We start from the raw sequence: 18280 nt of genomic DNA, 5'->3' as shown, positions 1-18280 counted from the left end.
TTTGTGTGTAGCCATATATTTGGTGCGATGAATGTAGCTATGTTTATGACGTTTATGGTGATCCCCGATATATTTGACCACTTTGGATCTATTTGGTCACTTTCGGTGAATCGATGTATATGGTAATGATGGGTGTTACCATTTTTGACGCTGACTGTAGAATAATTAAAGGAACGGAACGCAATTTTTGTCAGCTGTCATCTATCTGTCATCATATAATCGAACCCCCTTATTCATAATGGTCCGCTAACTTAAAACAGCCGCTAAGGAATGTTTTTTCTCATTCTGACTTAGGTCAATAGAAGAAGACAGAGTGAGAATTAGCAATGCTTTAAGTTAGCAGACTATTATGAATAACGGGGTAAATCTTCCACAAGAATATGATTTATCCGTTAGACACATCGTAGACAAGATTCGACTCGTGTGTAACTATTAGCTAAAGATTGTTGAACGCTAAATAACAAAAAGACATAGATTTGTAATAGAACTTTTTTTAAAACGAGTGTTCAACGCATGTTCAACTTTTTGTAATACTTAACACGGTTTTTCTTTTTCTAGAATTATTAGTTGCGATAATTTATTTGTTTTTACTACTTCAACACTTATTTTTCATTTTCTACTTCTTCACTAAAATACTTAATTAATATCTAAACTAAAATCGTTTTTTTCATTTATATGTGAACTTTCTTCCAAGGATTCTACAACTTTGTATTATACTGCCGCGGTGCTTTCAGGCCGATATATCATTTAATGGTGTAACTATGGTCGGGAAAAAAAATGTAGAAACTTAACTATAAAGTGAAACAAACTTAAAAAACGCGCAGTTTCCACACAGCCTAACAGGAGAAACGGTGCATGGATATCGCAAGTATGACGAGGCAATCTGTACCGAGAATGGCTTGTGATAAAACGTCAGCTATCTCGATGATATAACAAAAAAGGTCACGGTGCCGTATGTGTAGTGTTCAGTGCTCATGTAACTCCTTATCACCAAACCTCAACGCAGCTATAAATAGCTCGCGTGCTAAAGGCCTCTAAAGGTTTGCTCACCCTGAGCGCGCGCGAATGTTCAAACAATCGACCTGTTAGTACACCGGCGATATAATTATGATAAATGATTTCTGCAGGTGCTTATCTCGTTAAGGAATTTTTAATAGCTTATCACTTGACGAACAGAGAATTCTGAGCTGGACTCTTGAATAATTCCATCTCTTTCCGATTGAAGATCAATAATGTAAACGTGAGTATTTTAGAGTATTATTTATTTTTATATATGGAAGCTCCAGTTTCTAAATTGATTATATTTTATTTAAAAAATTTTAGTTTACGTATCAGTTGCTACTTATAATTGTGAACATGTGTGTAATTCAAATGAAATAAATTATATTTTTTAAAGATTTCAATGATTTTTATTGATGACAATTTTCATCCAAATCGGTGCTGCGTGAAAAGTTAACAGAGATATGCTTACGCCAGGGATCGCTACGATCATTGAGTTTAATTACAAACAACCATCTCGAATAGCCTCTTTATCAAAATTAAGTCATAAACCAATCGCATCTAACAAAACGCCGTATTATATGTAGTTACACTACCTCCCAAATTTAAACGTCTTCACAAAGATATTTATCTTCAAATAAACAACTACACAACTAGCTATGGGTGTAAACAGCCCACAGGTAAACTAATATAAAATTACTAGCTGACCCAGGAAACATTGTATTGCCTTATAAAGTAATTTAAAAAAAAATTCAATAACAAACATTTTTGAGGCATAAAAAATAGATGCAACCGATTCTCAGACGTACCAAATATATCGTACAACAATTATTTTGTATTCGATTGCTACCTTGCAACCCTATAGCGGTTTTGTGAATGGAACAGAATAATGCAAAAATAGCGATACAAAAATAGAACTATTTTCGATTCGATTTATCGATCGTAGAAGGGCGAAAATTTTAACTCGTATTTTTCAATGCTGAATCATAATAAAATAAAAACAAAAAGAATTGTCCAAAAATTAAAAAAAAAATGTTAAGGGTGAACAACAACTTATCACTTAGGGGTATGAAATATAGATAGTAGCCGATTCTCAGACCTACTGAATATCTTTATATATATAATTCTTCTGTGAGTATGTATGTCACTGAACTCCTCCTAGACGGCTGGACCGATTTGGATGAAATTTTTTGTGTGAGTTCACGGGGATTCGAGGATGGTTTAGATTCACAATTGAACTACCTCCTAAACGGCTGGACCAATTTTGATGATATTTTTGTGTGTTCCAGTGAATTTGAGATTGGTGTGTGTCTTCAGGTGGATTCGAGAATGGTTTAGATTCACAATTAAACTACCTCCTAAACGGCTGGACCGATTTTGATGATTTTTTGTTTGTTTCAGTGAATTTGAGATTGGTTTAGATTCTCAATTCCGTCCATATAATATAATTCTCTCCGTCCAAATAAATAAGAACTCCTCTTAACGGCTGGACAGATTTTGCAAATTTAAGACGTGTGTACAGGACAACGTCTGTTGGGTCCACTAGTGCATATATAATTTGGTAAAAAGGTAACTAACATTGTGACACGAGAATTTTATATGTAAGATATTTGAACAGAATTTCCAGAGACAACGCTTCCAACGCTCTTAATCCAACGGTTGTAACCAATTAATTACAATATACTAGCGGCTAGACAAACAAAGTTTGCGAGAGAGAAGAACATCTGTAACCGAGATACAGATATAAGATAGAAAAGGAATCGAAATGGAAAAGCGAATCTATTGTTACTGTAATCGATTTTTTTCGACTGTGTGCGTTAGCGTTATTCTAATTCTATGATTGTAACCGCAATACTGTCCGGAGTCCGGACTAATCTAACCGGACGATTAGCTTAGCAAAATCCCGTATCGTATAAAAAAAATGTACCTATATGTAAATAAATGTTTTGTTAAACTTGAAAGCATTTAAAAATTTAAATAGTTTCTGTATTTCTACCTATATTCTAGAATTTTTGCAAATATTAGACAACGGGATGGAGAACGGCCAATCCCGCAAATAGTAGGATTGAATCGATCATGCGAGTTTGGCTCCCTAAGTAAATTTAAAAAAAAATAAGACGTGAAACAAAACACTCGTGATGGACTACGAGTATCGCAAATGTACTGCTTGTGATTTTAAGCAAACCTGTATGTACCGAAGCTATAAAAACATAAGGTATTAAGATTTTCTCGGAAAGCTTTTATTTAAATAATATCTACTAGCAGGAAATGAGAACAAGTCGAGTATTTCTCTTTAATATTTACTCAATATAATGCGTAAGTTATTTTCTAAGAAATTGTCGTCAACTGCGACCAGTCATTATATTTTATTAATACCTATTATGTATAGGTGAATGTGGGACCTAACCTAATTGCATGACCGATCGTTGTGGAAGTCTTAGGGGGAGGCTTTTGATGATGAAAGGTGAATGCTTGAAAAGCAAAAATGTAATAATCTTGTACCTACTCCTATTTTAATCTTGCTTCAAACCAGTTTTTTTTAATAAAAATAACACGTAACGATTGTTTTGTATCAATTCGCATTTTATAACATTGCCAAAACTCGAGGCGAGAGGAGGATATGAGGCGGCAAACTGTCAATAGGCTCACGTGACGGGGTAGTGGTGAGGAAACCACCCATAGACATCTGCAAAAAAAGGTGTAAAGAGATGACTTTAAGTTGGGAGTATACTCTTTTCTTAAAGGTCCCTAATTCGTATCGGTTCGGGAAAACTACAGCCGGTAATTGATTTAACAAAGTGGCTGAGCGAATCAAGAAGTTCCTCGGAAGACTCGAGGTTGTGGAACGCCATGCGACAACATGATGCGCCTGGAGTTTGTATCGCAGAACTAACAACGAATGCAAATAGTTACGTCGAAGCCTTATGATGTTATCCAGCAGAAGAAACGAGGAAAGTAAGAACAACCATAAAACTTTTGCTTTCAATCAAAAAACTCTACGTATGATAACAGGGGCACCTTGGTACATCACTAATAGTCGCATACACTACGATCTAAACATCAAACGGTCATTGATGAAGCTAATGACTCACTACTGACATACACAGAACATACACGGAACGAATTCACAATCATTCCAACCCACTGGCAAGAACCCTAATAGAGAATCAACCAAAACAAACATGTAAAACACTAAAAAGGCGAGCCCCTCAAAATCTTCTTTAGAACAAAGATGATATATTGAACATATGGATGAATCACTGGATACGACACCATGCATAACTAACCTCCAAGCACAATACAGCCAAATGTTTTCTAGACAGCTTGCAGGAAAAAGCAGATTTAACAAAAAAAACTGATAGATTCAGGAAATTTATTTAAACGTACCACCAAATATGTTCTATTAAAATGTTTCCCACGTTACGAATACCGAATATATAAGTAGATGTACAATATAAATAAAAACTTAATAACACACAGCAATAAAAACAATGCACAAGGTGCAAAACAAGCGTGAGTCACTCCGGATTCTTGAAACAATATTTTTATCTGTTTACAATCGTTGACCCATTCAATGTAGTGACAATATATATCATAAGGTACATCCCTAATGTTAATACGAGTAATTTATGTTCGACGCACGAAGTTCGAATATGACTTACGACTTTGCATATTTTTATAATACACTAGCTGAGCCAGCATACGTTGTATTGCCATATAAAGTAACAAAAAAAAATTTAATAATTAAAATTTTTGGGCAATAATAAACAGACGACGAGAGATTCTCAGACCTACCAAATATATTCGATTGCCATCTTGCAACTCTATTGCGAATCTGTTGGTGGAATAGAATAATATTAAAATAGTAGAATAGAAGAATAATAAATATAGTAAAATAGAAGAAATTGGAAGTTTTTTTAATGCTGAATCATATTAAAAAAAATTGTCAAAATATTTAAAAAAAAAATAATTAGGGGTGTTTGAAAAATAGATGTTGGACGATTCTCACACCTACCCGATATACAAACAAATTGGCTAAGCAGTTTTGGAGTAGTTTGGTAACAAACACCGGGGCACGAGAATGTTATATATAAGATTATACCCGGGACGTTGGAGACTAGTTTTTCATACTGGGCTAGCAAGCTAGAACACTCTTTAAACAAGCTAGTGTTGTTTCTTCCGGTTTTGGTTGTCATCAAGTTTGGTTATCAGGGGCAGATATGTATTACGCCTCACATTATGTAGCCATCTCTCTCTGTTAAAGACCATTTGATTGCACTCATGCAATTGACCGCCCAGAGCAGATTTGATTTGGCGAACTTCCGCGCGGCCGTCTATTTCAACCTGGATATATAGAATAGAATAAAACGTTGTATGGAATTCAAATTCAAATATTTTTATTCAAAATAGAATGTGACATCACTTATTGAAATGAAAGTCAAAAAACTACCACCCCTTCCAAAATGAATGCCTCGGGCCTGAGAGAATGGGCGCAACAAACGAATGGTGCTATTATGTGAATGCTCTTCACAGTTTACGTCCCATTGCAGTGACTCAGAAGGTCTATAACCAAAATTGAACGCCGAAGTTTCGTCCGAAACGAAAAGAACGACGAACTTCAAATTAAATCCCATTACCGTCCATCCGAGTATTGCGGATGGACTTCGTTTATATAATATCCATAGACATAACCATAAAAAGTGAAGTTGTAGTTACGACCTTATTAATCTCAAACAAAGAAAAAGTAAATGTCAAGAGAATTTGGGAACAAGGTAAACGAAAGACAAAATGTCTAATTAAAAATAAAAATAATAACTCTGCCGCACGATGGACCCGCCATTCTCACAGTGTATCCATAGAATTTCAATATCCGATCACCGAGGCCCCAGTCTCTATTGTAACGCCAGAAGAAAAACAAGAGCGTTGCCGACCGTCGAAAGCGTTAAGCATCGAATAGGCGTTCGATTTGAAAACCCAAAACACATTGGAACGTGGTGGGCGATCGAACCTTCCTTCGAAGCTTACATTTGCGCCACCACCCCTACGAACTTACTAAGTAGGTCGCCTAACATTTCTTAAAAATCTAGTGATAAAAATGTAAATAATGAAATTTTATTAAAATTTGGTAAATTTTGTATCCAGGTAAAACATAGTCGACTATCCCTCGTATCCATATATCACTCTTGAGAAATATCTACAGCGTTAAAGGTAAAATACAATTTGAACGACAAATATGCGATTAATGTAAAACCTTTGCAAGCTAGAGAAAAAAAGAGTTATGTAACATGAGACTGCAATGCGATACTTATATAGCGACCTAGGCTGCTATACCTGTAGACCTCCTATCGTGATCTAGAAAACTAATAACTAAGCGAACCGCTAATGGACATCAATTGTGTGGGCGTGCTTTGCTGTCAATATTTCAATACAAAGCTTTTGTGTGGCAATAAAAACTGCTTTTAGCGTGATTTTCATATCAATCTGAGAAATCCGTTTCGACAAGCGGTATAAATCGAGTGTCATCATATCGGTCGTTGCCTTCCTTAAAATGTGGTTTAGGGGGGTGATAGCTGATCCACGCGCCATGCCTGTCTTGTTGTTGTCAAGTCTGATGATGGAAATACTGTACAAGGTTGAACAATACGTTTCGAACTCAGATTATTAATCCTTAAAGTCGATCAGTGGCGTAATGGGTGCGTGGGGGAATTTGTGGGTTATATACAAATGTATAACCCATAAGGCACCTCGTCTTTTGAACGGGTTTGTGCATTCACCGTTAGAAAGTCTCCCTTTGTCGTATGTCCCCGATTCGACATCACTCCTCTTACTACCACAGCCTGTATCGGCATACTTGACGTCAATATATCGAGCGACGTTCAGTTCCGTGGTCACTTAGAACAGTTTTTTTTATGGAAGAGAGGACAAATGAACGTACGGGTCACCAGAAGTTAAGTAATCACCACCGCCCATATTCTCCTGCGATAACAGAGGAATCACAAGAGCATTGCCAACTTTTTAAAAAAGTGTTCGCGCTCATTTAAAGTAGTTACTTTTTTTCGAATTCCAGCTTCTTCCATTTGACCGCCAACAACGAAGAGCATAATAATAATAATACCAGCAGCTGAATTACTTCAAAATGTAAAATTACACCTGCACCATGTATATGACTAGCATTCTTCTACCGTGGGTTTTTCACCATACCCGTAGATCCCCAAAACCCATACGACTTGATCTTCAAGTTTAAATCATACCCCCAATGGCCCACAAGAATTCATCTCTGGTATTACGGATATCCATGGGAGGTTGGTTTGCCTCAATAAGTATTAAGTATTATCACATAAAAAATAATAAACCTGGCATGTTATCATGTGTTGCCTAACAGCAAGAGGCTATCTAGATATACCTATAAACTATCTCTGTTTTGTCAAGTATGTACATAAAAATAATTTAACCATGTCTTAGACACGTGTTTCGTTAAACAGTGTCTAAAATAAATACCAGCAAGAATGAGCTCAATTAGTGCTGAAGTTAGAACGCAGAACAACCTAGTTCTAATAATTCATGTCTATAAATATACATATAGCGATAATATCTGTGTTCAGCGGTTTGGATACATTTCCTGTCAGATATGCAATCAAATTCGTCACAGCTGTGTCTAACACTGATGCATTACCAAATAAACGTTTATACTGTCAGACCATAAGTACTGTTTTAAACAAACTTCACACAAAATTATTATATTTAAAAAAATCCGACTAGTTTCGGACCATTCGGAGGTCCTTCATCGGGGTGAGTGTAAGGGGTTCGCGATAACCTCCCGTCTATTACACATAAAACGTCAGTAAAGCCGTATTAATTAATAAGTAAATACTTCACATTATTACTTTTATAGAATAGGAATATAATACCACATGACAAGTGACAATTTTCGCTCATGTTCTCTTGCGACGCCAAGAGTTGCAAGACAAACGCAATTTTGTGAAGGTACTCATTTCATATATTCAGTTCCAAAGAGTAACAATTCAGATTAGGGTCCAAAAAGAAAAAAACGACTCGCCACATTGAAACGAAAATATTCTAGACTTAAGAAGAAATATTGGAATTAATAAATAAAATCTGCGTTCACTTATAGACTTGTTTCTTTGTGGTAATGGTGGCTTATCGTTACTACATAAGTTTTTGTTGTCTGCAAGGCTTCGCTGTAAAAGCCTTTAAGGCTATCAGCACAGAGGTTTTTAGTCGGTAGGCGGTATTTACACCCGAGCCCGACATAATGTGGGCCCCGATTCGGGGTCTTCAATACGTAAATGTATTTTCCTCCTCTACAAAAAAAAAACTAATAGAACATTTGGCTCAATTAATCAATAAAGGTTAAAAACCAATTTCTTATTCTTATCTCATGCTTACTGAATTTTCGTCTTGTGACTTTGGAACTGAGGTATCGATATGTACCTGAAAATACTGCGAGACAACGTTTTTATTTATTGAAATAGGACAAACGAGTGCACCTGATAGTGAGTAAATCACCCAATCTCTTGAAATACCAAAGGTCGGTGCCGGCTCTTTAGTTAAAACACCGCGCCAGGATTTTAATTCTAAAATTTGGCCGGCAATGCATCTCTTGACACCTGGTGTTACGGCATCCTTACGCCATCCCATCATGTGAGCCTCTTGCCTGTTTGCCCTCTCTTATATATACATAAAAAAGTTATAGCTTCAATCACTGCGGGTAGTATAATGACCCAGACATATCCACGAGTGTTTCGCGGGAACATCACAATTGAACATATTATTTCTTTGCTCAAATACTATTTAAATGACCTTGGCTTTACTATTATAAATATGTTAAGCAGAAACGTCGGTTAACTTTTTAAACTTGTAACGCGCACGGAATACTATGAGATTTCGCATAGTTTATAGTAGTATGGAGAACGAGTGCTAAAACCACTCCATGCGCTCAGCTGTGACGCCCAAATTAAGACTTTGATGCGTTTTCAATAGCAGGTATTTTTCAGCCTTATGGTGGCGGGGCGTATATACTCTTTGATCTAGAAATCTCAATACTCTTTTTTTAATCCTTTAAAACCGTCTGTATCACAATTGGTAGAACCGCTGACTCTTACCGCAAAGACCCCGGGTCGATTCTAGCTCGCCACGTACATATGTGTTATAGATTTAAAAATTCATATCACTTCGCGCTTTAGGTAAGTAAACATACATAATAGCCATAGAACCATCGGACCAACTAGTATTATTACCGTCTGGACCCGTACCGAGTACGACGCCAGACCAATTGGTGCGAGGCGCTCACCCACGCCCACCCGGCCGTACCAAATCCGACCATGTGTTTAGCCTATAAGGGCGCGCACATATACATATTCTCTTTTCTTTGTTTAATTGATCCGAGTAAAAGTCAGTCAAACACAGAGAACAGTTTTAGTTAAACAAAACATTAGGCCTATCAGTAGGAATCCAATTAGGCTAAATAATTATGCTTTCTCGTTGTAAGTAATGTTGGCCTCGTCAAATTGGTCTCAGCCTTACAGCCAGAAGTAAATAGTGATTTACTTAGTTAAGTAGCGAGAAAATGGCGACTGCTATATTATTTGCGCACCTTGGCCCTGATGATATACTCAACAAGTAAGAGGAAATCGTAGTGTGTGTAAAGTTATTAATTAATGTGTTATGAATCCAACGCAGCTATGAACCTAGTACGATTTAAAACGAATCTTATAGTCGGGCATTTAAAGTAGCAAAGCTGCAACAAAGTAAACCTGACATCTTTATTCTGTAGTTTTTCTACTAAACAATGCAATATTAGAAGTTAAAATTTATATTAATAGACTTGTACTTGTTACCACAAATTGAATAAATGTAATACAGAGCTTACGAAGGATAGTTCTTAGCTTCTGCGCACTTCCATCGCTTTTACGTGGTATTGGAGCAAGAGGGATTCCCACGCAGTGAAGCCATTTTCCTTTAATCCATTTCGAATTTAAGTTGAAATTATAGTTTATAAAAAAAACTCACCTGGCCATATCTCGAAGACGTCAAATGAACGTTGCGATTCTTCAGAAAGTCTGATCTCTTCCCGAGAGCGTAGTTGCCCTTGTTCTGCGACACGAACTTCTTCGGCCTGTCCATCCTCTCCGAGCCTGTCTCCGTCTCTTCATCACGTTTGGACGTGGACGGCACGGCCCGGTACGCGCCCCGCGTCCCTCTTATAGTTTTCTCCGGACTCTTGTCCTTCCTGGTGATGAGGTTCTCTTTCCTCTTGTTTCTCATTGACACGTTGGACGACATCGTGTCCATTATTCCCCATCAGAACAGCTCTATGTTATATCAACATAAAACATCTAACATTTATACCGAACCGATAAATAAAATTAAAAAATAAATATAAGTTACTAATCCGTCTTTTTATTCTCTCTCGCGATATTGGCATGCCTCTCGATCCATCCAAAACTAAAACTAATCGATTTATATACTAAGTACAGTCTTGTGGGGAATTTTGGAAAGTTATTGTTTTATTTTGGGTTTTGTGGTATCTGAAACAAAGGAAAGCAATGTTAAGTGTCTTCTTTGATCTAATAAACTTACAAAAACGAGCTTAACAGCCACGCTGTTGTGATGGCTCGCGGTGATTATATACCATTTCAACTAAGTGAAACTATACCATTTTGGTGTCTACCTAGATTGGTTCAGGAGGCCATGAATTTCAACTGTAAGCAGGGTTGTCAACTGACTAGACTAATAACTAATAATGTTATGACAAAATATGTAGTATCTGTAGTCATGATCAAGTCATACTCGAAAATGAAAAACAAGTTTGAACTGAAAACTTTTTTGAGTTAATATGCCGTAATTAACCGATTGTTAATCTAATTATATGTTTGAATTGAAAAGGAAAAATAAGTTAAGTAACACAGTCTAAGAAAAGGATTAATGTTCGGGGTTATACACCTACTGTTCACTTTCAATATTTAATAATTGTTAATTTAGGACAAATCAATATGTCTTATATTCCTGGTATTTGCTGATTTTTATTTTCATTCCTTTGTATTAAGTTCTCAAAGGTAATACCGACATGCTTATTTTTATAAAATTATATAAGTATACTAGCTGACCCAGCAAACGTATTGCCGATATTAAAATCGCGATACAAAAGTTACTGTTGATCGTAGATGGGTGAAAATTTAAAGTGTAATGCTGACTCATAATAAAGGAAAATTTAAAAAAAAAAGTCAAAATAATAAAAAAAAGTCAAAATAATAAAAAAAAAATTGGCGTTGACCACCCCTAATATTTTGGGGGATGAAAAATAGATGTTGTCCAATTCTCAGACCTACCCAATAAGCACTCAAAATTTCATGAGAATCGGTCAAGCCGATTCGAAGGAGTTTAACTACAAACACCGCGACATGAGAATTTTATATATTAGATATTATTATACATAAGGTGCCAGTCGTTGCGAAAAATTAAGTATTAGTACTTGGGCGAGATACAATAAATGTGCGTTTGAATTTATTGGTGGCAAAACCCGGTGTATTGTGGACATTTTTTCTCGTTCAAAACACTAGCCAATATGAATAATTGTGGAACTCTGCATATCTGCATGCCACATTCTTTATACAAATTGACCGTAGGATGTCGCAGTGGTTTCCTACACATGACTTTAAGGAAGCTCTCTCTAAAATTATTATAGTTGTAGCTCCTCCCCTTACTGTTATGCAATACATACTTACTGATTGATTAACATAGGTAATTTACCTAAGTCAGTCAGCACTAGTAAACTGATTAAAACAGTTCCTGAGTATCTTTATGATGCTCATTCGTTTTCTGACTCTTCCAGATAGTGGTATGTAAGGCAAGAAGGTGAGCTTTTCTTTGAATTTCCAGACGTCGTAATTCTGTCGTCCTCTATATCTGTGGATAAAAGCAGTGTACTCCTGCTGCATTATCACATCTATATATTTGTATGGTTGTACAGTCGGTTGGAGGAAAACCTTGTTATGTGAAACAATACTTCATTTATTACTAATGGTAATACATTTTCTCGGGGTTGAGAGTCTGTAGGTTATCATATAACTAACTAAAGTTAGCCACTACGGAGAGGGCTTTTTCTGACATGTGTTTTGTTTCATCCCATGATTTACCTCTAAATAATATTACAGTCTCAGCATACTAAATGATAATCTCATTGTCAATGTTCAATTTAAGTATCTTTACTCACATTTGTGTTTGTATAATTGAAAACAGGGTTGGACCTAAGACAGAACCCTGTGGAACACCTACTGTGACCTCTTTCAGTAATGTGTTAGCCTAGACACAGATACTGATTTCTTCCAGTTAGATAATAGATAACTACCATTCCAGTTAGTGAACCACTTAAAAAGAAAACCCCCAAAGGCATACATTCCAGTCACTAAATGACCTTTTCCAAGACTTTTGATGAGTAATGAGTTATTAGAGAGAGATTAGACTGAGAAATGAAATTGGCCTATACTTTCCAGACATTTCTTTTAGTCCAGTTTTATATTCAAATTCAAATATTTTTATTCAAAATAGGATGTGAAATCACTTATTGAAAGTCAAAAAAACTACCACCCATTCCAAAGTGAATGCCTCAGGCCTGAGAAGAATGGGCGCAACAAACTCAGCGGGCTTTTTTTTTCATCAAAAATATGTTTTACAATTAAAGTAACATTTACAAAGTAACATTGTACAATTAAACTTATTATTTAATAGCCTGAGGGCGGTCGCTCCATTCCCAATCTGTGGTATCATTAAGAAAGTCATTTATGTTATAGTAACCTTTACCACACAAACGTTTTTTAACAATTCTTTTGAATAACGTAACACCTTTGTTTTGAACACTTTCTGGGATCTTGTTGTAAAAGCATATACATCGCCCCACAAAAGACTTACTAACTCGACTTAGCCGAGTAGTAGGCATCATCAGTTTATGTCTGTTCCTGGTGTTAACATTATGGTTATGACAGTTTCTGGTAAATTCACTTATGTGCCTATTAACATACATTACATTATCAAGAATATATTGAGAAGCAACAGTCAAGATGTTAATTTCTTTGAATTTTGCTCTCAATGATTCCCTAGGACCTAGGTTATAAATAGCGCGAATAGCCCTCTTCTGCAGCACAAATATCGTATTAATATCGGCAGCGTTGCCCCATAGCAATATACCATAGGACATAATACTATGGAAATAACTAAAGTATACTAGTCGCTCCGTATCTATGTCAGTTAATAATTTTTTTAACCGCATATGCTGCAGAACTAAGTCTGTTCGCCAATCCTTCAATATGGGGGCCCCATTGTAATTTGGAATTACCATTACTAGCTTTCACAATTCAGGAAAGACTCTAGTGGTGATACTCAACTTATTATATGAGACAGTGGAAAGTGATATGTTCGAAGTTTTTCTTAAGTACTGCTCTTATTTGGTGTATTCCTGAAGCATTGTCTACTATTAGATCTGGTTAATACCAGTATTTTATTTCAGTCATGTCATGGTTTCATGTAAAAAGACCTTATTAGTGTTCATGGGTTTTATTTTGGATGCTAAATTTTCCTCTTTTTAATGTTGGTAATAATTTTCCTCCCTCCACAGATATATTATGAGCATTATGACATTATTTATGATGAAACTTTAAAAAATGTGTTACTTTAACAGATGTTTTAAATAATTCTTCAGCACTCTGTTGTGAGTGTTTTTCATGAGTGATATCTCCAATCACCTTCCTTAGCTTCATTTTATGTTGTTTATTTTCTGTCAAAAGTGTTTGTTCGTAATTGTACTTTAGTTGATGTAGCAGAATATTACAGAAATTTCTATAGTTTATGTAAATTAACATATCAATAAGAGACTACTTATAATTCAATTTTTAACCGATGTCGATGGTGTCATGTATGATAGGTTTATAACTACATACATATTTATAGGTGAGATGTGCTTAAGTTGTGAGGAGGCGAGAGCGGGTCGCAGGGGAAGGACACCAATTTCAAAAATAACAATAATTGAAACTAGAATTTTAATTATTTTTATACTTTTCAGTGCATATTATATATATTGTTTTGGAATAGTGTTTTTGAAGTCGGTTGTATTTTTTGTTAATTTTTATTTTATTTATAACCATCTGAGTGAGGCTTTACAAAGACCAACATGAACCTATTCCAGTAATTATTCAATCTGCAACATCAACTATAACAGAGAGAAATATTTGGCACTTTGCCAGATTGATACTACAGATAAATTGACTTAAATTTATTTGTTCACTGATGCAGTGAACCCAATATGACCTATATTATGAACACTAGCTTTATCAACATAATAATATTATAGTCATTTATTTAATAACCATAAACATAAGTTGAAAATGTTATAAGAATGAGAATTGAGAATAATCAAAATAAAGCACAGTTAGTTTTAACTCAAAAAAAAAAATTATAAATATAGGTCACCTCCATCTCATTAGTATTTGATGTGCCATATAAAATTAATTAGAATTTAATAATATGCTTTATTATTACATATATATATTCATTATATAAGATAAGATAATATTCATTTCAACACACTTGATCGTAAAGTGAGCCTTATTACATTGTTCTAAGGGCCATAAACCAAAATACCACACATGAGTAAATACATTACATACTAGTGCATAATAGTATTATCGCTACAAAGTTAAGTTAGTACCTAACTGCAAATTTTATCAGAGTAAACAGAGCATTTTGAATATCACCGGGTAATACACATAAAACCTCTTTGTAACAACAAAGAGGTTTTATGCCGCTCAAAATCTGTTTACATTTTTGGAATAAATAAATATGTCCCTAATTAAGACAATGTAAAATATAAAAAGAAACCATTTCCATAATTTACTATAGACAGTGAAGCTCAATGCTCTTTAAAAACAAAATCTCTGATCACATCTGATCATAGTCTGGCAACTGATTGCAGATTCAAAACACAAAAAAAAATTAAGACAAGAAATCTTATGATTATTCTCTTATTATATAGTATTAAATTATTATATATAGTATTTTATCAATATTTAGTATTAAATTATTTGTAATTCACAATACTTTGAGATAAATATATGCAATTTTTTCACTAAAACAATAATTATGAACTATGGCTATATGTAATCAATCACCCTAAATTTGGTTTGTGTAGAAAAAAAATTTGTGTGCCATTTCCCATAACTTTCATATTTTGTTTATATCATATTTGTTACTATGTGGTAAATAATACCAGAAATACTTATTCCAATATCAATGAAAATTGTACATACACCAATTTAATAATTAAACAATTTATGCAATTTTTATGCATGTTTGTTTTTTCCGCAGAAGTGTGTTAACATTAAGTGTGCATGAACTTGTGAGCAAGTTGCTCACAAGACACACGGCTAATTTATGAGCTCCCCTACAGCTCAGCCGCAACCCACAACCTCAAGTATAATGAGCTACTTAGCATGCTTGTGTCATAATATACTATTCCACACACATTTAGGCCAAAAATTATTTGAGATTTTTTATTTTGTCAACTTCTGTTCACCTGATGTATCATATATCTGTGCTATCAAACATACAAGCATAATTAAAATATTTTAAATAGGTATAGGATGTTTGATGCCCCCTGGCTGTTTATAATATATCATATAACTTTGTAGCCCTAAGAAGTAAATATGTTACTCAGTACATGACAACCTTATCTGCTTTGTAAATTGCTACACTTTTTTTATATTGAACTTAATTTGGCAGCATCTAGTGCATTTATCATCACAATAAGCTGTTGAGATAGTTACAAAATCATATTAAATAATTTCATGTACACCAAAATCTAAGGCAAGTTGTGATTAAATAATTCCCACTTATATTTAATGATTTATCTGTGTATTACTAATTAAATTATCATGATATAAACAATATCATAATAACAGTGAACATTTTGGTCTTCAGAGAAACTCAGCATTCTTCAGAAATACTTGTTTAGTGTAGCATTATCCACGGAAATAGTGTTATCATTCAATCAGAGACCAATTTGCCATATTATGATTGTTATCAATCAAACCATCAAGCACTTTAGCCAGGAGTTTATTTTTAGAATTTGCAGGAAGTAGCACAGTAGTCTCTGTACATTGGCATGAACTTGTGCTGCATTCAAAATTGGCATTTAACTCAATGTTATAGAAAAATACTATCATGATTTTATGTAAGTAAATTAAAGTACAATTATAAAAGTAAAAAGAATATATAATATAAAGAATATTTTAAGTTTAAGAGATAACTCATAGAGAATCAATTTACCATTCGTATTTGATACGTAATACGCATCTTTGCAGTATAATTTGATTATTTTGTGTGACCCAAAACATTTGAAGATATAGGTAAATACATTCTATAACTTTGTTATATCGTTCATAAGTCTGCATTTCATGGTGAATCAACTTTTAACTAGAACAATAAGACATTGCTAATGAGATAAATAAATAATTCTAATTCTTGCCGGTTGTATGAACTACGCGAAAAAACACGAACAATCATCACGAACCATCGACAGTCACGGCAAATTTTCAGCCATTGCACCTACGTATAGTCTAATTTATACAATAAGGATTTAATAAACACGTATATCTCGTATTAAAGCAATTGGAATGGCGCATACATTAACAAGCTGAATAAATAGAGTAAAAATTGCACTTACAGTAAGTACGTCAAGAATACAAGTTCAAGAAATTTAAGAAAATTAGTATGTTTTATTGAAAAATCCACATAGTTGATTAAGAAAATCTTTTAATTGACTCACAATTCACAAATACTTAAATCTATTTTCACCACATCGAATAGCAATTCTATAAATACTTACAAATAAAAATCTGGAATTACACCATTGTTTTTTCTTCTGCACAATCAGTATACCAATGTTGCCACACAAAAAAAAAATATAATCACATTCACAGATAAAGATTTTTAGTAAATTATAACATGTGGATTTGAAGTTGTAAAATTAAACAAAAGTATGTGCGATATCACGACACACTTGATAACTTCACTTTATCAAAAAATATCATAACTTTTTCTTATAATAAGACTTATAATTAATTATTATTATATATTAGTACTCTGGTAAGTTCAGGTCTAACTGATCCAAGAAGATGAATGAAAACTAACTTCTGAATAACAAAGGACTTGTCCTTACGTGGGCCTTTAATTTTTTATTTATTAAACTTCATAACTGAAAGTTTTTTAGATTTAAGCCTTCTCTTCTAGCTATATTTGATGATTTAAATAATTATAAACACCTGCGTTTTCAAAATAAAATAAAATTTAATATTACTCACATTTAAAGCTCTCACTTTTATGATTATTTTAGTATAGATTCGATGATTTTATTATTTTATTGAAAAAATAACATTAAATGCTATTTTGAAATGAAATTTGCCGCCATGTTTCGCATAGGTTAATGTAGAGGACCGGAGGCCATTCTGACTGCGCCGTTGCAGTAGCCGATGTGATACTGCAGGGCATGGATATTTTTATACCAAGCCCTGTAGTACCGATCGGTGGCAGATCACAGCCCTGGTTCGATGCGTCAGTTAAAGCAGCATCTGACTGCAAAAAACAGGCGTATCGAACTTGGGTTGCGGCGCTGAGCACAAAGGATCCGAACTGCAAAGTTCTTACGAGGAAATATAACCGTGCCTCCAGATTTTTTAAGCGGCAAATCGCCCGTGCGAAGTCTAAGCACGTCGTCAAAATCGGCGAGCAGCTCTCCAGTTACCATTGGTTTTCAAACTAGCAACATGCTGAGTTGGGACCATTTTTTGAATCGTATATAAATAATAGAAATGTTTGTCTTTTTGTTTTTTGCTTGTTTATCAATCTTAAGTTTATATTTATTTTTTATGTTATGTCTTAGTATACGACTTACTTATACGTTTCAAAATATTTTTTTTTTTCATTCTTTCTTTCTTCTTCTTTCTTCTTACCCGACCGGAACACGCAAGTTCTGGTCGTTGTCGAAAGCTGCTCTTGGTAACTTCAACCTGCCGTCCATTCCGCCGTTGCACATGAGGAATGACACCCTGGCCCATACGGCAAAAGAGAAAGCCAAGCTCCTGTGCGCTCTTTTCGCCTCCAATTCGACTCTTGACGACAACGGAAAAACACCGCCCACCATCCCGCGGTGTCAGAGCTCTGTGCCTGAAGTACAGTCCAGACAGAAAACTGTTAGGCGAGCTCTGTTTTCGCT

The 18280-nt window shown here is 34.6% G+C and overlaps 1 protein-coding gene across 1 annotated transcript in view; it reads right to left on the bottom strand.

Annotated features, from left to right (window-relative positions):
• Positions 1-16881, bottom strand: part of LOC126970350 (uncharacterized) — a 33357-nt gene extending 16476 nt beyond the window's left edge. Inside the window, exons 1-2 of the mRNA XM_050816204.1 lie at positions 16733-16881; positions 10030-10547 (exon numbers count right to left, since the gene is read on the bottom strand). Coding sequence (XP_050672161.1) covers positions 10030-10311 — 282 coding nt within the window. The 5' untranslated portion in view covers positions 10312-10547; positions 16733-16881. The remainder of the gene's footprint in view (positions 1-10029; positions 10548-16732) is intronic.
• Positions 16882-18280: the final 1399 nt, after the last annotated feature.

The sequence above is a fragment of the Leptidea sinapis genome, chromosome 20 (genome assembly GCF_905404315.1).
Source record: "Leptidea sinapis chromosome 20, ilLepSina1.1, whole genome shotgun sequence".
NCBI classification, from domain to species: domain Eukaryota; kingdom Metazoa; phylum Arthropoda; class Insecta; order Lepidoptera; family Pieridae; genus Leptidea; species Leptidea sinapis.
The sequence above is the reverse complement of the archived record's forward strand: the minus strand, read 5'-3'. Positions and strand labels throughout refer to the sequence as shown.